The 22,169-nt window shown below is 42.8% G+C and overlaps 1 protein-coding gene across 1 annotated transcript in view; it reads left to right on the top strand.

Annotated features, from left to right (window-relative positions):
* The window catches only part of LOC126270294 (beta-1,3-glucan-binding protein-like), a 273,194-nt gene extending 251,403 nt beyond the window's left edge, over window positions 1–21,791 (top strand). The window contains exons 5-6 of the mRNA XM_049974060.1: window positions 7,767–7,980; window positions 20,554–21,791. Of these exons, the coding sequence (XP_049830017.1) occupies window positions 7,767–7,980; window positions 20,554–20,778 (439 nt within the window). The 3' untranslated portion in view covers window positions 20,779–21,791. The remainder of the gene's footprint in view (window positions 1–7,766; window positions 7,981–20,553) is intronic.
* The last annotated feature ends 378 nt before the right edge of the window (window positions 21,792–22,169 follow it).

Below are 22,169 nucleotides of genomic sequence, written 5' to 3'. Positions count from 1 at the left end.
ACATGGGCATACAAAAACTGCCACAGCGTCTGCAAAAACGCATTGACAGAAATGGTGACCATGTCGAAAAATAGCTAAATGTTCAAGCTGTAAACTGATGTAAACCATTGTAGAAATAAACAGGTCTATGTAGTTATAAAAAAATAGGAGACCTTACTTTTGGGATTACGCTCATATTATCACGATTTTTGCTTCCTACTTCATTCGTAACGTTGTTGTACACATAGGTGTTCGATTTTTAAAATAGTGAGTGATAATTATAATTCAGTACTGCTTAGTAGTAGTAATTAAAACCTCTTTATGATCTTTACAAAAATATTTGTAATAAAAACCAAATCGTTACAGAGATACTCGAAGATACGTTGAAATAAAACGAAACGCGTATGATATAAATTAGACTATTACTACAGTTGCAAAAAATAATGTAACACACGTTACTTGTGTAACTGAGACTACTGAAAATAGGAGTCCTAAAAACAAAAACACAACGAAAGTGAATATTTTTCTCTTCAGACGAGAAACCATTGATAAAAACAGAACACTTGTTTTCAACTGTTAATTTTAGGTAGATGTGCGTATCAAAAGGCCGTGTGGAGAAATTCGTCGTCGCCCTATCACGTGAACACGTTGCTACGCAGTGGAGCCATACATGATGGGGTGATACTCAGCTGTTTATCAGGACGTGTGTTTCATGTTAATATTCGACACGAGAGGGGGAACAATACTAGTAGCTTCCATACGGCGAAGTTCATATGCTTATTCGATGTCTATTTCTTTTGCCTTAATGTTTAATAAACAAACAAATTTTCAGTGATCAGAACAAGCACTCTCAGCACTATGTAAATGTGTAAAACTGAACCCAGATTATATTTCAAATGTAGGAACTATATTAAAATTGAATACCTCACTACAACATCTCTTTCACAGTCAGCGAGTTAAGTAACTGAAATGTACCCCCTTAAGCTGTTTTCTTGGTCATAATGATAATTGTGCTGTTGGTACGTACTGCTGCATCTGTAAGTACAGTAAACGGAGAAATACGAATAATTAACTGGAAAGCTCTGACACATCTGTTCGTGTTGCGGTTCCAGTCCGAAGACTGGTTTGATATAGGTCTCTACGCTTCTGCACTCTGTGCCGGCCTACATGCAATTCAATCTGCTTGCTGTATTCATCCGCCGCGTGGGATTAGCCGAGCGGTCTCAGGCGCTGCAGTCATGGACTCTGCGGCTGGTCCCGGCGGAGGTTCGAGTCCTCCCTCGGGCATGGCTGTGTGTGTTTGTCCTTAGGATAATTTAGGTTAAGTAGTGTGTAAGCTTAGGGACTGATGACGTTAGACGTTAAGTCCCATAAGATTTCACACATATTTTAACATTTGTATTCATCCCTCGGTCTTCCTCTACAACTGTTACTACCCTTCCCCCCCTCCCCCTCTCATACACTCTCCCCTCCATTACCAAACTGTCGATCAGTTGCTGCCTCAAGATGTATCCTACCAATCGATCCCTCCTTTTAGTTAAGTTGGACCGTAAATTACTTTTTAGACAATTTTATTCAGTGCGTGATCTTTATTTATCCCGTCTGCCGAGCTAATCTTCAACATTTTCTTCAAAAAATGTTCAAATGTGTGTGAAACCTTATGGGACTTAACAGCTAAGGTCATCAGTCCCTAAGCTTACACACTACTTAAATTATCCGAAGGACAAACACACACACCCATGCCCAAGGGAGGACTCGAACCTCCGCCGGGACCAACATTTTCTTGTAGTACCACATTTCAAAAGTTTCTATTCTGTTGCTGACTTAACTGCTTGTCCTCTACATTTCATTTCCGTGAAAGGTTGCACTCCAGACTACCTACTGTTAAGATTTACGCTTTAAGATTTACTTTCCATGTTAGCAAATTTCCTTCTTTTTCAGAAATAGTTTGCTTGCCACTGCAGTCTGCATGTTATACCTTCTCTACTGTCCGCAGCTCGTGGTCGTGCGGTAGCGTTCTCGCTTCCCACGCCCGAGTTCCCGGGTTCGATTCCCAGCGGGTCAGGGATTTTCTCTGCCTCGTGATGACTGGGTGTTGTGTGATGTCCTTAGGTTAGTTAGGTTTAAGTAGTTCTAAGTTCTAGGGGACTGATGACCATAGATGTTAAGTCCCATAGCGCTCACAGCCATTTGAACCATTTTTTTGAACCTTCTCCACTTCAGCCACCATCAGTTATTTTTGCTGCACAAATAACAGAGCACACTCACTGCTTTTGGTGTCTAACTTCCTAATCTAAGTTCCTCAACAAGTTCCCATTTAGTTCGTCTGCATTCCAATACCCTTATTCCATTTTTCTGATGTTGATATTGTAACCTCTTTTGAGACTATCCATTCCATTGTGATTATTTAGGAGATCATAAATTCATTAGTTAGCTTGCGTAATTTTTTGACGAATTTTCGTGACACATAGTGGGAAATTCTATAGCTGATGTAAATGTCACTCGCTGTAAATGTGGCTGTGTAGAACGGTAAAAGTGAAGCACCCATTGTGAGTCGAGGCGTGGCGAAGGCGAGGCTTCTGAAGCGGGAGCAGCGTCGACCGTTACTCAGGTTGCCGCTCGGCTGCTGCTGCCTGCCTGCCGATTAGGTATTTTTGGCTTAATGACCTTTGAGCAAGACGGACCGAGAGCTGCTCCGCCAAGGTCGGCGCACCACGCCCGCCGAGGCCAGCTTCCCTGACGGATCGTCGCAGACCGGCGCGGCGAGCCGCGTGGGCCGATGCAGCCGTTCTGGGGCACCGGGCGCTGTATGTTTACCAGCACAGGTCGCGAGGACCTGACCTGTAACAGCATCGGTACTGAGGGTTCTGAACAAGTTGCAAGCAGCCTCAAAAAACGATGCGCAGGTATTCTACAAAATTACTTCTCAGACATTTCACACTGCAGTCGTCAAAAGTTGGGATGTGGAACAATAAATAAATATACCGCAGTGACAGAAGAGCTGGTGTGGAGTCATAGTTAAAACATTGGAATCCCATCTGGAATGATTGTAACTCAAATTGTGGTCCTAAATCCACATTAGGGCTCTCCGTGAATTCTACATCTACATCTACATACATACTCCGCAATCCACCATACGGTGCGTGGCGGAGGATACCTCGTACCACAACTAGCATCTTCTCCAGAACGAGGGAAAAATGACTGCCTAGATGCCTCTGTACGAGCCCTAATCTCTCTTATCATATCGTTGTGGTCTTTCCGCGAAATGTAAGTTGGCATCAGTAAAATTGTACTGCAGTCAGCCTCAAATGCTGGTTCTCTAAATTTCCTCAGTAGCGATTCACGAAAAGAACGCCTCCTTTCCTCTAGAGACTCCCACCCGAGTTCCTGAAGCATTTCCGTAACAATCGCGTGATAATCAAACCTACCAGTAACAAATCTAGCAGCCCGCCTCTGAATTGCTTCTATGTTCTCCCACAATCCTCCCTAAACTTCACTGCCGGACAAAAAAATGTGAAGCACCCAAAAGGGTAGGAAGAAACAAAATGAAACTTCATTGCTTGAGGGGGTATATGACGTCATTTCAGGAATTACAATATCAAGTCAAATTTGCAAAGAACTTTTTACTGTGTGTCCACTTACCAGCATAAAGTTGCCCCCAAACGGTCTGGATGCACGAGCTGATCCGATTGGGGAGGGTGCCCTAAAGCCGTAGTACCCTCTCGTGAGGCAAGCTGCCCACAGCTATTGTAACCGCTTCATGATATCCTGGATACTCGCATTGGAACGAAGTAGATATCTGAGCTGGTCCCATATATGTTCCATCGTGGACACATTTGGGGATCTTGCTGGCCACGCAGATAGTTCACAGGAACTCGTGTCATGTATGGAAGGACATTCTCCTGACGAAAAATAGTACGACGAAACTGTCTTATGTTGTCCGTGATGTACCGTTGCGCCGTCAGATTTCCCTCAGTCATTACAAGCCCAGACCCGAAGTCATACCCAATGGCTCGCCACACAATGACGCCAGGAGTAACACCGCTATGCCTCTCCAAAATATAGGAAGAATCATCTCCCCAGGTCGCTGCCAGACTTGCCAGCGATGGTCATCTGGACTAGTTCAGAACCGCGGTTCATCGCTGAACACAATGCGACGCCATTCATCAGCAGTGAATGCTTGCCGGTGGGCCAACTCCCCAAACGCTGCCGTTTCTGTTCTGATGCCGGCCGGGGTGGCCGAGCGGTTCTAGGCGCTACAGTCTGGAACCGCGCGACCGCTACGGTCGCAGGTTCGAATCCTGCCTCGGGCATGGGTGTGGGTGGTGTCTTTAGGTTAGTTAGGTTTAAGTAGTTCTAGGGGACTGATGACTTCAGAAGTTAAGTCCCACTGTGCTCAGGGCCATTTTTTCTGTTCTGATCGTAAGTAGGCTGTTTAGGTTTTTATGTTGGTAACGCCATGTAGCGCTCTATATGAAAATCACTGACTGTGCTGTGTGCAGTCGGAGGCTGGTTGGCATTGTTGGAATTTGCTATTGTAGTGTTGGGCTGTTGGATGTGAACAGCGCGTAGCGTTGCGCTGTTGGAGGTGAGCTGCCAGCAGTGGTGGATGTGGGGAGAGAGATGGCGGAGTTTTGAGAGCGGATGATCTGGACCTGTGTCCATCAGAGACAGTAAATTTGTAAGACTGGATGTCTGATATATATATTATGACTTTTGAACACGATTAAGGTAAATACATTGTTTGTTCTCTGTCAAAATCTTTTATTTGTTGACTATGCCTATCAGTAGTTCGAGCGTTCAGTAGTTAGAATCTTTTATTTAGCTGGCAGTAGTGGCGCTCGCTGTATTGCAGTAGTTAGAGTAACGAAGATTTTTGTGAGGTAAGTGATTCATGAAAGGTATAGGTTATTGTTAGTCAGGGCCATTCTTTTGTAGGGATTATTGAAAGTCAAATTGCGTTTTGCTAAAAATATTGTGTGTCAATTTAGTCTTGATCGGAATAAGTAAAGAGAGTAATGTCTGAGTACATTCAGTTTTGCTCAGCTGTTTGAAAATCAAATAACGTAGAGGTTTACTAGCACAGTCATTCATCAATTTTTCAAAGGGGATGTTTCATTATGTAAACAGCAGCCTACGCATGGGACTGTAATTCTCTAGTCCGCAGGTGCTTGTGCCCAACCAGGGATGTGGGATGACACGGATCATCCCAAGAACTCCATTACTTGCCCTTGGATGACAGGAGCAGATGTGGAGGAGCTGTGATGTGCCGATTCTCTCCTCTGGTTGTCAAAATGGTCGACCAGAGCCTTGAGTACGGGTATGCCTGTATTCACGTTCCCATAGAATCCAACATCGCGTCGCTGTCACATCAGAATGCCCCAGAAATCTGAGTACTGCACGATTCGACCAGCCGGCCATCTGGAGACCAACAGTAAGGCCCTTTAAAACTCTGTCACGTGTCCCACACAAGTACGGAGCACTTCTGTGTTCTTCGCAATGATGATTTAACATCTGACGCTCTGCATGCGCTTTATATACCCTGCCAGGTCTGGTAACAACACAAAAGGCGAACAAAATTAATGCACTCTGGTCGCAGTTTTTCGAGTTAGAGAAAATTGCAGCTCTAAATATTGTACTACGTGTACGAAATTACGTGGACATCCAGCCGTGTCCTTTGCAATGTTTCACTTTTTTTTTGTCAGGCAGTGTACTTACGTATAGTTCCCTTGTATCTATTGTTCCTCAATACAAGTTCGTACGCAGTCTGTAATGAAATTGTAGTAGACGACACGTTACATTGTAATCTTCATTTTCCAGACCCTTCGTCATTTCGTGGTAGTGAAGTACACTCCGCTAACATTACTAGACCTATAAGTACGTCTTGCATGTGCATGTACTAAATAAACAGAGAAAATACCAACAGCAGACTCCTGATGTAAGGACACTCGACATAAATGTTGCTCAACAGCAGGAGACACGACGCTAATATCGTGTAACGACGCTTCGAGCCTTGATAATATCCTGCAAATTTCAACAGATGTACCAAATTCCGCTGAAGTCAATCATTGACGGTTAGATCCTACAGAGCTATCTAGTTTAAGAAGGCGTGATTTCTACGTTTCATCCGTTCTTCTACACGGTACCGGTACCAGATATTTTCTATGCGATCATTTTTGGATGATTTAGCGGGCCAGTCCACGTAAGATAGGGCGCCAAAGTGTTCGTCAAACCAGGAACGTATCCGTGCAGTGCTGTGAACACGGTTGTTGTTATCTTGGATGAGAATATCTACAGCACATTCATGAAGATGTAGAAGAAGGGCCACCGAGAATGTTGAAATAAACATCCTAGTTCGTATTCGCGGTAACCTGATTGACAGGATCCAAGTCACGGTGCCAAAAAGAGCCCAAAAATAACACAACACCCCTTCAGGCCAGCTTGGCACTCTCCACACACTGAGGGTTAAACGCCTCATTGGGCTGTCGGTACATTCGGCGACTTGCATGATTTGAGAAGACAAAATATTGTGGCCCATTCTAGTCTCAAACCCCATTTAAATGTAATCCAAATAGCTCCAAAGACACAGTAATTTTACTATTGTAGCTTTACCAAAGGTACCATTTCCCCTTTTTCTACCGAGCCCAAATTTAATATGCTTACATGAAATGGAAGCGATCTAGTGTTTGGCGGGATGGGGGGGGGGGGGGGAGGGGGCGTGGTGGGAGGGGGGCGCGTTAGCCCGAGAAATATTGTCGTTAGCTAATTATAAGAGCCGGCCCTTGTGGCCGAGCGGTTCTAGGCGCTTCAGTCTGGAACCGCGCGACCGCGACGGTCGCAGGTTCGAATCCTGCCTCGGGCATGGATGTGTGTGATGTCCTTAGGTTAGCTAGGTTTAAGTAGTTCTAAGTTCTAGAGGACTGATGACCTCTGATGACCTCAGAAGTCCCATAGTACCCAGAGCCATTTTTTTTAATTTTAAGAAATACGATATAAGAGCCACCATAGTGACCGGCTTGTGTATGATTGATAAATTATTGTCATGGTTATACAAATACTGAAACCGAGATTATGTACGCTTTTGATATCTTTGGGATTGAAAGAATGAAGATTTCGGACTTGCGAGTCCTTCAGCATAGAGGAAAAGATCTTGAAACACATAAGTTTCCTGCATCCGATTTTAATTATTTTTGTTTTATTTTTATTTTGCGAACTCAAAAAAAAAGAAAGAAAAGAAAAAACGGAAATAAAATGAAATAGATAACATCCATTGTAGGAAACGTATTTCTTTCAAGAACTCTGTCACGCCCGTGGACCCTATTGCAACTAAATTATTATAATGGAAGAAGTTTATGGTTGTTAATAGGGAAAGATAGGGGCCTGATACGAGTATGAAATTATTCCTCCTAAGCACTCCTCGTCAGCTCGAGAATTAACCAGGAACGCACTTGCTTACCTTACCTTAAATGTGTCATCAGTTCCTTTACTGTATAATTACCTCCATTGAAATATATAAACTGTTCCAGTTTGGTTGATGTTCGTTATTTCATCAATAGTAATAAATAATTTCATTAGGAAGATGAAATATCTACAGATAAATAGTAGATCGAAAGAAAGATGCATTGGAAGAAAAGTTTGACCAGCAAATTCTTTTCTGATTCCAGTAGTAACAAAGAAATGTAACTGGCGGAAACTCATTCATCTGATATCATGTCGACACAGAATGTATTTTAATGGACATTGGACTGCAGAATAAAATAATTTTGTAATTTACACTTCATTTTCAGGACTCTCTCCAAGGGCCGTGACTTCGCGGACGACTTCCACCTCTATGGGATGGTGTGGACACGTAACTCTATCAGCTTCACGATCGATCATCAGCTGATCGGGTCGATCTCGGCGCCCCCCGGTGGCTTCTGGAGGCTGGGCGGCTTCGAGCAGAACCCCGGCGGCAACAACATCTGGCGCGCGGGGGACGTGCTTGCGCCTTTCGACAAAGAGGTGCGTCTCCTTCCCTCTCTCACTCTCTCTTTCAACATGTTATACCCAACCGGTATGACAATCCGTCACAGAATATTTTACTTAATTTTTCCGTGTTGTGTTTCGTGCCTGTGATCCATGCACGCTTATTCTGAAGTCGCCGACTTGTAAGCTGTTTGGCGTGGAACATACCTCGTTCTTTGGTTATCGTGAAGAAAGGGTGAGGTAGGAGAGAGGAGATTTCCAGAGCGACAAGTGTCAGAAACCAAAACACTGACGTTTTATCATTTTGCCACAGTTACTGACCAGTTTGCACTAAAATATGTGGCAATGAGAAAAGTATAGTGGCAAACATTGTTAGGATAAAATATTGCCTGAAAACTGATGTAAAATATTACTTCGATGAGACTTTTCCAATAGTTGGAAAAGACTTGTATTGCATGGAGAACCTGATAAGGGAATTCGCTTCTCAGGTCGACCTTCAAACCACGCTATGTGGAGGAGTACAGACGATTCCTCGGGACTCCCTGCACTGTCATTTTATACCGCTCTTTAAAATGTTAGTGAGTTGGATTTTTTGCAGGTATGCAATTCCTGGATATAGCATCAGACGGTACATTCTGTAGAGTACCGTATTTGAAAGTCATACATTTCACAATCCGAACAGGAGTCTTATAAGCAACAAAGCCTCGCTCTATTACAACGATACTCCAAGCAAAATGCGGAGCAAACTTGAAGAGAGTGGGTTTGTCACTGTTCGAAAATGTGTGTTTCTCGTGAAATGGGTAGTGGCTGTTATCTTCACTGCAAGGGAAATACTTCTCATAAAACAACCACTGCAGAATGTACGTCTTCCCCAGTATTGGATATTAAAAGGTATTCTTATTAGTTTGGCGTACTTGGTAACGTGCTGCTTTCGGAATGGGGAGGTGCACCGGTTCCGGGTCGAATCCGCCCGGCGGATTAACGACGAGGGTCGGTGGGCCGGTCAGTCCGGATATGGTTTTTAGTCGGTTTCCCACATCCCATTAGGTGAATACAGGGCTGTTACCCAAATCCCGCCTCAATCTCAAGATTAACAAATATTTCGAAAACTTTCGCTTGCTTTCGTGTGACTAACACTAAACTCAGACTGTTGGCTCATATAGATTCTGTCTGAGAAGGTAACAAGGTGGCGACACGAAGGCCAGCCGACCACCCCCTTAAGCTTACCGTGCCACATCCTTTAATAACCACGTCGACTCTGCGCCAATGTGGCACAAAGCCACAAGAAAAAGAAGTTCTGATTGGTTTTCTGCCGAAATGTTAGGCATCGTCCTATGATATTCATGACAGCACTGAAGGACAGCCTTATACCAAGGAATACGCATCTCACGATTACAGTCTCTAACTATGCCTCTCGTGGCACGTACTCTTTTGAAACTCGTATTATTCCTGACTGGCATCAAATATTAAGAAAATGAGGAAAATACGTTTTGAAGTACACACGATTTAAATGAACAGGGAATTTATTCTGCTTTAAAATCAGCACAAATGTGCACACGTTGTTTAACTCGCATTCACACCGCAGTTCACCTTGGACGATCTCACACGCGTTAGCCGTTGCTCATACAAGGGAAACTTCCCATCGCAGCCCCCTCCCTTAGATTTAGTGGTAATATGGCCTAGTCAATAGCCTGTCAAAAACTGAATACAGATCATGAATGAACATAGTAAGAAAGAGTACTGAACAGTGGAAAAAGAAGCAACAAAATAGAAACAGTGAACGGTCCAAGCTCAACAAGTCACCATCTAGCAAATGTCAAGAATAATAGCGTTGTAGTTGTGTGGTTCAGAGTTGGACTACAAAGTGGGAAAACAGTGTTCAAAACTCCCTCCTAACCTGTTTCTTTCCCTCACAAAATTATGAAATTCCGTCCAGTCACTGACAGTTTTGTCCTCCTTCTGTAGTCATGCTATACATTGTTATAGAATATGAGTCATGTGGTAAGAATATATTACCGTCACAAGCAAATGTGATGAATAGAGTGACATGCCACAAAGGCCTCTCACAGAAATGAAAAAAAAAACAACAACAACAAAAATTGGGAGTGAAGTATGTTACAACAAAGGAATTCAAGAGCCAAAACTTCCTAAACGGAACGCAAGGATCATGACATGTGGTACATGTGTAGAACAGATAGGAGGTAAGTAAGTGTGGGAATTCCTTCTTTACAGCTCGCTTCTGCAGACGGACGTTAAACTACAAATTTGAATATAGCGAACAGACACGTCAACGATGGGCGGGACAGTTGATAATTTTGAAAAAAAAAATGGCAAACGAGGGAGATTTGAAGACGGACCACATAACTAAGACGCCGCATCTATTCTACTGTGCTCAATGTTGCGCATCTTGAGCTTAGGCCCTTCATCGTTTCCAGTTTGCTTCTTTTTTCACAGTTCTGTATACCTTCTTCGTGTTTTCATGCTTGATTTGTGTTCAGTTTTTGACGGGATATCCACTGCGCCATCTTGCCACTAAATCTGAGGGGGTTGCAATGGGGAGTTTCCCAAGTTAGGTTCGATACAGTCGCTATAATACCTCAAATATTCTTGCAATGACGTAATTTCAGAGACTTTACTGGTCTCATACAGATAAGATTTTATCTATATAGACTGAAGCGGCTCGTGAAATTTTGTATCTGGGTCTCCAGCTTACTAGGCAGGCGTGCTAGCCACAGCGGTTCACACAATTGCAGGGATTACCCTGGCATGCCTCTCTCCTCTGTCCAAATTCTCACTGCCGCCCCAGTCAGTTAAATCCCCCTTACACGCGAACAGTTTTGGAATGTTCTGGAATAGCACCTCAGAATCGAACGTAAATGGGGGATCCAGCCTGAAACCCAGCTGCAGGTACTTATAGAAATTAAATGACATAATTTCAGAGACTTTCCCGGCCTTCGTACAAATTTTCACTTGCCTCCTCAGTCTACATACATAAAGTCATTTCTGTATGAAACCAGTAAGGTCAATTAAATTGTGTCATTTCATCTGTATTAAGTACCTGCAGCTGTGTTTCAGACTGGATTCCCCAGTAACGTCCGGCGCTGAGGTGCTATTCCAGAACATGGAGAGCCTCGGCAGTTTTCTCGTGTGTAAGGGGGAATTTAAAGTAGACTAGAGCGCCAGTGAGAATTTGGATCTAGGAGGGAGGCATGCCAGAGTAATCCGTGCAGTTGTGAAAACCGCTGCATCAAGGTGGCCAAGTGGGTAGCGCACCTGTCTAGTAAGCAGGAGACCTGGGTTCGACTCCCAGCCTTGGTACTCGCACAAATTTTCACTCACTGCTTCAGTCTATATATATTAAAAATTCTTTCTTAAATTCCGAAATTAATCTTCGTCAGCATTCATTACGCTTGTATGCTCGACCACGTTCATCACGCGCTACCGCAACCTGCCCTGCTGGCAGACCGACTCACATTCACTCGCGGCAAAACCACACCTCTTTCGTAACATGACCCAGTCCCTCGTCATCTCTGCCGCCCTGGCCTGGCAGAGATAAGTAAGGATAGATCCGATACATTACATACGAGATCGATGTCGGTATCCTTAAAAGACCAATAAGGAACGAACTGTATCCCTTACATTATGGAAGAGGATACTGCAGGAGTCCAAAGACACGAGATTGGTGTTTAACGTCACGACACGACACGACACGGCAGCTAGATTATTAGAGACAGAGTACCTCTGAATGGACGAGAGTATCAAAGAAAACTGGTCTTGGTGTTTTTAAAAGAACATCTCAACATAAACCCCTTACAGTCACCCATACTCAAAAAATATACATAACACACAATCTGCACACAAAACTCCGCACCAAATATTGTCATTTGGCACGAGGGAAAAAAATTTCCGATTAGACGCTGAACCAAATCTTCAGGGTCTCCCAGGAACAATGCTGTAATATTCTTTTTTTCTTTCCTGGAAACCGCTCAGAGGGTGATACGATTCCCGATCCTCCTGAACTCGCGTTCATTCTCTCAACCATTGCGTCATCTATGTTGGTGTCTTGAAATCGGGGCTCGATAACAGGATATATACGGAAATGAACAGTGCAGCACAACGGTTAATAATTTATAATGGATAATAAGCTACAGTTATTGAACAGCTCCAGCCTAGTGTCGCATGACTGAAGTCTACCACTCTGCCAAAGTAATTGATATGTCGTACAGAGGAGGAGCACATGCAAGGGTATGTGTCCATCTGTTCGAAGACCTTTAGAAAAAAACACTTATAAAGTGGTTTCGAAGGATTCAGTGACTCTGTGAGTATAGTGGACATTAATTTACAGAGTGAAATAAACCCGACAGAGCTACATAGTATACTGTAAAGTACTCAGAGAGCCTGCAACACTTTCAGAGATGTTGCTGACTCCTGGAAGAGGGGATCCTTGTCGTTCACTTGGTTCAGATTTACCCCAGAGAAACAAAGCTTAGCTTTAAGCTCCTGTGGGGCATTTTGGAAAATTTTGCTTCCAGTTGAGAAATGCAAAGACTAGAAAATGAGATGTCTCCGATTATGTTGCGTGGGACTGGCTAGAACTGAGACCATTATGAGACCCTGTCGAAGGGCAGTTGCCGTCCTGCGAGCGAATCAGACTAATAGGAACGAAGAAGAGACCGTCTCTATAGCTCAGCTCAGTCTCATACACGTAAAACACGGAGAGAAATTACATCGAAACCTATGTGACGCCAAACGTGTGGAAGCAAACAAAACTACGACAGCTTACGACACAGGGATTTCTTTGTCCTTCCTGTTGATTACAGTTCTCAATTAAATGGGAGAAGAAGTCTTAATGCTCTTCCCCCAGACAATTAAGGACTGCAACATTCGTTAGGTGATCATAATATCTTCTCTTTAAAATTCCATTCCACTTCCAAAAGTAACTCTCAATGGAAATGGCAATGAGCGTTTGGCGTCATTGGTCGGGAGGCCCCTTGCGAGGCTGGTCCGATCGCCTTGGTGCAGGAATTATAACATTCGACACTTCATTGGGCGACCTGCGCACTGGATGGAGATGAAGCACAACACTCAGTCCTGAGCGGAGAAAATCGCCGACCCAGCCGGGAATCGTAGCACGGCAATCCGTCACTCTGAAAACTCAGCTCTCGGGACTCTCAATTAATTTATTTAAATGAATATCTTTTAACAATCGAGAATGCATTAATTATTTTTTTATTTTTGACGAACGGTTCCGAAGCAGAAACCGAGATCTTCAGGTCTTCAAACATATTTATATTATAAATCGTGTTGCATTATGCGTTTTCACTAACATCATGTCGTCAGTACCGTGGAGAAAATGGAGCACATTATACATATATCTGTCGAAAGTAAAACCATGTGCAGATAAAAATCTCCATGTGCAAATGGTCGCGTTCACACACTCCACTGAGCCTTGTTAGTACTTAACATGTACGATATGTAGTAAAAATGCACATTTGTACAAATATTTACTTCTGCATGTCATGTTATATACATCATGAGTACATCTCAATCAAAGTATATCGCGCAAATGCACTTCTGCTGAGGTGTCCATGGCGTATACAACAAGTCATGTAAACGTAAACATTTGTCTAAATGTGCATTTTTACTGTATATCGTGCATTTCAAAAGCTGAAAAGCCTCAATGGAGTACAACGTGTGTGAAAATGCCCTTCTACATAAGGTGCTTTTTATCTGTACATGGTTTTATTCTTCACAAACCTGTGTATAATGTGCTGTGTTTTCTCCATGATAATGACGGCATGATAAACGCGTAGTGAAATACGATTTACAAAAAAAAAAAAAAAAAAAAAAAAAAATTTGAAAATCGGAAGATGACGGTTTCTACCGTCGAAACCGGCCGTTGGTAACAAAAATTAATTAGTGCGATCTCGACTATTAAATTTTTTTTTTCAAGTGAGTATAGAGCGCTCCTTCCAATTTCTCAGTATGAGAAACTTCAGTCAGTTTTTTTTTAAACTTTCAAAATCCTTGCTGAGAACAAAAGTTCTATAATAGTTAGCTGTCATACATTGCATAGTATTACAACTTTTCGACAATACAGCCTACGAAAATCTCACCAATTTACAGATGTTTAATTACAAGTGATTGACTTTTCTATGTGAGCGTGTTTTGTCGAAACAGTAAGGACGTCGAAAGTGAGTTCTTCGAGAAATAGAGACGCATTTAAAAAGTGGAGTAGCATGAGGATCATTCATATGTATAACCTTGTATAACTATGGTTAGCATGTGGCCATGATCTTTGCAAAAGGACAAGAACGTTTCTACAGAACCTCCTCGAGTGATGAAAAATGTGAAATTCTGAAAATTTCTGTCCTGTTACAGGATAATTTTGCTTATACACAGTTAAATGGTCTTTAAAGGCGAAGAAAGTGTTTACTCAGGTGTATGACATATCCTCTAATGGATTTGACCAAAATTTTGACAGATTGTATTTGGAGTTCAAACGTAGTATGAGATTTTCGGGAGTACTGGTTAACGTACCGAAGCCGGAGATGGCCATAGCTTCTTCAAAAATGAGGGAGATAAGACGTTTTTAAAGGTCTCTGTTTTATCGCCTCTAAACTACCGATATCTGCAGAGTTTCGTTGAAAAGTGCTGTGATTGGGTGGAATGGTTTATATCAATTACAAACGATAATCCACTTCTTGTACTGTACATTTGGAAGTTCTGGCTTGCGGGAATCTAGTAATCAGCAGGTCAGAGAAAACTGTTGCAGATTAACGTATTGTGAATAATTTCTATCCATGATGAAGATGAATATGAATCATTTATCATTCGTAATACTTGTGATAGAACATTGTTTACTTTGCGTAATATAAGCTATGCTTTGAATATTACGAGAAGAATATAGTTTCATTGTTTTATTTCTTGTCTGTCTGCGCCAAGCTAAACGAGACCGGCAGCTGCTTCGCCTGGTTGGAGTTCCACTGCGGAGCTTTCCTGTGTGCTTGGTTGCCTACATTCACGCTTCAGCTAGCGGTGGCAACTGACTTGACGTTCGGTGCTCTCTGTAGTCATCACTGTGTCCTGGAAGAACATCCTCCTTACGAGTATCAGAACACCAAAAGACCACAGTGCAGATATTCTTCAGACAGCCGTCTCTTTGGTTCCATTCCACTACTTTTAGAAACTCTGACTAGAGCACGACACTCTGTTCTCAAATTCAGACGCCATACATAGTTTAGTCCGTAAGTGTGTTTTCATGTACCTAAACTGTGGTGTAGATTTTGTTTCAGGCACAAGTATCCCTCCTGTCTGTCCATTTTTCATAAATATTTTTGCACGTACACTAAACTAAATTTTTAAACATGGGAGTTTTCCGCGTATGATACAGCTTCGTATTGTAATAAACGGTTACTGATGAAACCAGTATTTGGCCATGGTTACAGTGGACTTCTTCTGGCTTTCCTGGGGTGAAACATTGGTTGAGTCATTAATCGTTTACTACTATATGACGCGGTACTATACCCAGGAGGTTCGAGTCCTCCCTCGGGCATGGATGTGTGTGTTTGTCCTTAAGGTAATTTAGGCTAAGTGGTGTGTAAGCTTAGGGACTGATGACCTTAGCAGTTAAGTCTCATACGATTTCACATACATTTGAACATTTGAAACATACCCAGGAAACTTTCATGATAACTGAAGGAAGCCTACACAATTTTAATTTTTTTTTTTTTTCATATTACATCACAGGAACAAGCGTTGTGTTTCTCGAGGACATGCAGCTCTACTGTTCGGTTTATTCGTGATTTCCGCGAGATAAAGTAATCTCCTATTCAGCTTTCTATGTGAGGATGTCATCAGAAAAAAACAATATATCGTTGTACGAATCGCAGCTTGGAATGTTGAGCTCCTAATCGGGTAAGTAGGTAGGTTAGAGAATTTCAGAAGGAAATGATCAGGTTGAAATTAGATGTAGAGGGAATTAGTAAAGTGAGGTGGTGGGAAGGGCAGGAATTTTGGTCATGTCAGTACAGGATTACCAACACAAAATCATTCACGTGTAATTCGGTACCAGGACTAATAATAAGTAAAAAAATAAAATTTACGGAAAGAATCACTCAGCGGTGGAATAAAACGTCAAGGGCACTGCAGGTAACTGACATGAGGGACGTAGTGACCCTCGGTGAACGGCCGCGATGTAAGGAAAAAAAGAGGAATGGATTGTGCTCAAGAGGGAAAACTCCCGATCCTGTCATAGAGGGCTCACACGATATTAGGTGTCTTCAGACAGTGTTACATCTAATGAATATATTATTATTAATCTTTACATTATTGCAGTTCGTTCCTCCAGTAAAGAATGAATCGATAAGACTGATATCACTATGAACTGAAACTATTGGAATCTGTTATAAAGACTTTTGTGCAATGAGGACATGGAATATTTTGCCGGCCGCGGTGGTCTCGCGGTTCTAGGCGCGCAGTCCGGAACCGTGCGAGTGCCACGATCGCAGTTTCGAATCCTGCCTCGGGCATGGATGTGTGTGATGTCCTTAGGTTAGTTAGGTTTAAGTAGTTCTACGTTCTAGGGGACTGATAACCACAGCAGTTGAGTCCCATAGTGCTCAGAGCCATTTTTTTTTTAATATTTTGAACGGTGCAAGGCGTTACAGGGTCACTATTAGCCGTAGCTGCACACAACAAGACTTAGGTTTCGCAAATAAAAATAGTGCAGTGACTGCGCAAAAATGGTTCAAATGGCTCTGAGCACTATGGGACTTAACATCTATGGTCATCAGTCCCCTAGAACTTAGAACCACTTAAACCTAACTAACCTAAGGACACCACACAACACCCAGTCATCACGAGGCAGAGAAAATCCCTGACCCCGTCGGGAATCAAACCCGGGAACCCGGGCGTGGAAAGCGAGAACGCTACCGCACGACCACGAGCTGCGGACGTGACTGCGCATATAAATGATGTATGAAATCCCTTTTGAATGTTTCCATCAACATCGACAAGCGACATTAATGTTTATTCATATTCTGCCACACGAAAGTGTTAATAGTTCTTGTTTGTTGCCTGTGCGACGGTATAAGGAGTGTGGACAAGGGGTTTAAAATTCTGTTGTACTGCGCTTGCGATTACGGTTTGTGTAACCTGCGAGAATCAGTGCACAGAGATGTGTTTTTCACTGTTTAAACACAATGGACCTACATATTTTATCTCTATGACTTGTAGCACAAATGATACGCCCAACATACTGCTCGCAGCATATGTATCTGCATCAACAGGAACCAATAAAGGGTGCTGCTATCAAATTGAGTACAGGGGATCTTCCCGCATATAAAAGGAACCGGTGCGATGGGCCTGGCATATTTCCTCTCCAACTTCTGCTGCTACAAAAGGGCTGCACTCTGCCTGCAGTGAGGGCAGATGCCCGATTGCGGGTTGTGCGCCACAGATTTTTGCCTGTAAGAACAAGACAATTTATATCATAGCTATCACAACCCATCTACTATAGAGTTTGATTAACGTCGCAGAAGTACTGTCAACGTCTTGTGCTACCATTATTTGTACTAAAACCGTCAGGCCACGAATTTTTCCTGAATAAGGAAAACCAGCGTCAGTGGAGCAATGTAACTGATATATAACATCCCACCAATGGTGTGCAGAACTGTGGTCAAATATGTCTACCAGCTCGAGAGTGAGAAAGAAGAGTTGCGCACGTCTGTCTCTCTCTCGAGTGCCCAAGACGAAGAGCATTCCCAGGCAGTGTCGTCTTATGACCAGCTCGCACATCGAAGTTTTGTGCGAGCGAATAAACATCACTACCTCTATCCACGCTACTTTTAGTGTAAATTTACACTGAAGAACCAAAGAAACTGACACCATGAATCCTGCAGGGCTGTCCATAAATCCGTAATAGTACGAGGGGTTGAAGATCTCTTCTCAACAGCAAGGCGTCCCAGACACGCACAATAATTTTTATGGCTGGGTTTTTAGTGGCCAACATAATATGAGACTCAGAAGAATGTTCCTGGAGCCACTCTGTGACAATTCTGCATGTGTGGGGTGTCGCATTATCCTGCTGGAATTGGTCAAGTCCGCCGTAATGCACAATGGACATGAATGGATACAGGTGATCAGACAGGATGCTTACGTGCGTGTCACGTGCCAGAGTCGTATCTAGAAGTGTGATGGGTCCCATATCAATCCAACTGCACACGCCTCATACCATAACAGAGCCTCCACCAGAGACTGGAACACATTCAGGACGTAGGTTGCCAGTGCTTCTTCGAGGTGAAGAGGTTGGCACAGGAGGGGAATTCGTGGTGGGCCACATCAAACCAGTCAAAAGACTGATAAAATAAAATTTGAAAAATAAAAATATTATCAAGTGGGTATCACATGAGCATTTCGATCCCTGCTAACGTAAAAGAATAACGAGTAAATATGTAATCAAATATTAATTACCTTGAAAACAAGATGATAATGTTCACAGGAAACAAGGGGAAAAATTATTCACGAATACGTGCATAATAGACAACATAAATTATGTTAGAATAACGGCAATTGCGATCGCGGAAATAAAGATACTGCGGCTGTACTATTCAAGGAGATAGTACCAACACATGTCAGTAGATCGAGGGGCGAGCGAAACTTATTTATTGGTTGCTGTTGTTACATATGGCTCGCAACCTAGAAGATGTATCAGTCCATAAATTTCAGTTATTTTTGTTACGAAAATCTATGGTAAATTAATGAAGCTACGTCCTGGAGATAGTACCAACAGGAGTTATAAGATCGCAGGGAGGGGGAGAGGGGCGGGGGGTAAAGATGGTTCAGATCACATCTCTCTCAACGTGTAGCTTTAACTGCTCTAACTGTCCAAGTCGTACTCAAATACAGCAATGGTTTCATTATATCCATTCTTCAAACCCTACGTGCAGTATGTAATGGTTATAAGTGCAGATATTTTTATATTTGGTACCTTATATGTACACACATCAGTGTGTTGGTTGTTTTTTCTCTACTTCAAATAGTCTTCCCACAAACACGTCACAAACTTTACGATCTGGTGTTTTCTTTATCGTCGTAACAGAACGACTAAGTGGTGTACGCCTGTCGGTATAGACAACCCTTTTTGCCTCCATGCATCCACACATCAACACCTGACCTGCTGCCCAGGGGAAGATAAGCATTAATGGCTTGCTGTTTCCACATGTTCTTGGAGGTGTTAACCAACATAAAAATATATGACTTGTATCAGCAATAATTATTAGTCTGCAAATGACGTAAATACTGCTGTAATGGAGTTCAATACCCCACCCCAATTCACCAACAAAAATATCTTTACTCATACCCATTACACACTACATGAAAGAAAATGTCCTGACTGTCTGACTCATCATCGTCCAGTCCAAACCGGTAAGGGTAGGAACGTTAAATTTTAAGAGGGTGTTGATCATATACCGTAGGCATCGTTTAGTAAAGAAGTGTTGAAAATTTCACCTTTAAGGGGGTGAAGCAAGGGATGAAACACTTTTTGAAAATGTATCGCTACTAAGGAAATTTTGAAGCTAGAACTACGAGAATTGGTATTCGATTACTCGGTCAGAAATAAAAAAGTGCGTGTTTCAGCATTATTGGAATTTCACCGACTAAGGAGTAAAATAGGGGATGAAAGTCTTTTTTAATAAATCTTATTCAAGTATTTTTAAAGCAACGTCAGTATTTTTGAAAATTCCATCCCTAAGGGAGTAAAATAGGGGATCAAAAGTTTTATGGAAATATTTCGGTATATTTAAATGTTTTGAATCTAAATCTATGAACATTCGTATTAGTTTTCTAAAGAAATATGTGTTAAGGGTCGAAGGTTTCTAACGAAATGTCACCACTAGAACTCAGAAAGCAGGAGTAACAAAGACCTGGAGACCTGGACCAGCAAAGACCTTCTACTCCAAATACCAATTCGCATTTTGGTCAGAAGTATGAAAAACATAAAAATTCGATTAAAGGAAAACAAACGAAAAAAGTTCAAATGTGTGTGAAATCTTATGGGACTTAACTGCTGTGGTCATCAGTCCCTAAGCTTACACACTACTTAACGTAAATTATCCTAAGGACAAACACACACACCCATGCTCGAGGGAGGACTCGATCCTACGCCGGGACCAGCCCCACAGTCCATGACTGTAGCGCCCAGACCGCTCGGCTAATCCTAGCGGCAAAACAAAGAAAACATCTGTGTAGACCGTGCAGTCCACGCGAATGAAGCAGAGAGCGCTAAGCTAGTTATAAAAAGAAAGAGAATATTCCGCTACAGTCTAGAACCGCGCTACAGCTACGGTCACAGGTTCTACTCCTGCCTCGGGCATGAATGTGTGTGATGTCCTTAGGTTAGTTAGGTTTATGTAGTTCTAAGTTCTAGGGGTCTGATGACCTCAGATGTTAAGTCCATAGTGCTCAGAGCTATATGAACCACTTAGAATATTTCGTTTCTATCTCGCTGCGTATAGAACGTGTATTGCAGGAGAGTGTGTTGAATGTGTCTGCTCAGCGCTGTCGTTGTTGTAGAGCTGTTAGAGGAAGTGCGTGTTTTGCCGGCAGTTCTTCATCATCATGAACGTGGCGGTGGGCGGCAAGTTCTTCCCGGACGGGTGGCGCAACTTCCCGCGGCCCAAGCCGTGGAACTGGACGTCGGCGGCGCCGATGCGCGACTTCTGGGAGCGCCGCCACTGGTGGCAGCCCACGTGGCGGGCCGAGGACGCCGCGCTGCGCGTCGACTACGTGCGCGTCTTCGCCTTCCCCTACTCGTCCGTCACCCGCAGGTGACACGCGGCCACACGCCCGCTCCCGCTTCTCCTCACGTGCCAACGGCGGCGCCCTCAACGGCGCGCGCCACAGCTCTGACGTCTCCAGGGAGGCCCTGACGCTACTGCCCTCTCCTCTGACATTCTTTCTCCAGGATCTGATATGGAGGAAGCTTCAAAAAGACAAACGTAGCAAACAGACCGCTAGCTGTTGTGTAGTGCCAGTAGCCGTACAATGAGTTTATTGCCATAGATGGGCCCGTCGGTTTTCTGGTGGTGACCTTAACAAGCTGCGCACAATAGCAGAATGGGATTAAAACGCAGAACCAGCCTGCCGCGGAACGCTTCTTGCAGAGGTACCTCATGTCTAAGCAACCACATAAAACTTATACCTATTATGTAAAACTCGCCCTTATGTTTATGGTTCGCAGTGCCATTATGTAACCCTCCGAGCTTAGTCTGAACTGCCGAATTGAGTAAGTTTATAATGGGAAGTTTGTTCTGCAAAAGGAGACGGCCGAAGGTCGAGTTAAATTGCAAAGTAAGATAAAAAAACCGATTTTATAAGATGACATCAATGTTAGCTATTTTGCTTCGTTTAATTAAGGTATACACATGTGTAGAAATGCCGACGTGATGAGAATGCTGCTTTAGCAACAGTGCCAGTTTTTCAGTCATCATATCAACATTTTTCTGTAGAAACCGTTTTATGAAGCTAAGGAAGGGCAGCGTGCTATTTATCTGCAAGTGGTGTGATGACAGGTAAATAAGAACTCGATAATACGCCACGTTAAAAGTGGAAGGCCTGATTTTACCATTTTTATGAAGTAAAATAATATTGGTCCATATTTAGAGGCAGAGCACCTTAACAAAAGGCATTTGATACAGTATTTAAGTTGTAAGTTTCCAATAGAAACTGTCCATACGTATAACTGAGCTAGAAAGAAAATGTGTGAAGATTTGTCATATGACAGGATAGAGTGAACAGAAATGTCTCCAAAACACAAGCACTCGGTTGGCACCAGCTTCTCAAACGCCTACGTTTTCACACAAACTCACAAAAAAATTATCTTAGAGGCTGACTGGAAATCCACATGCAAGGTAACATTTACGGTAAAACCTGAGAATATTGCATGAACTGCAATTACGTTACACAGTATGAAAGACTGCTGCCCGAAACATTAAAAGACTCAAGTGCACTTCCCTAAACCTCGGAGGAATACAGTAATTTGTATTTTTTAAAACGAAATTAAAAAAAAATAGTTGTAGCATTACGCTTCAATTGTACTTTCAAAATTTGTTGAGAACGATGGTGAAAAACTCAACAGAACTAGCAACTTGAAGCGCAAGAATGCTGCATCTCCATTCAATCCATAAGACAGTTTCCTCAAACACACTAACCTTCTTTCGGTA

The sequence above is a fragment of the Schistocerca gregaria genome, chromosome 1 (assembly GCF_023897955.1).
Source record: "Schistocerca gregaria isolate iqSchGreg1 chromosome 1, iqSchGreg1.2, whole genome shotgun sequence".
NCBI lineage: Eukaryota > Metazoa > Arthropoda > Insecta > Orthoptera > Acrididae > Schistocerca > Schistocerca gregaria.
Note: the sequence above shows the minus strand (reverse complement) of the source record. Positions and strands in the feature narration are given on the sequence as shown.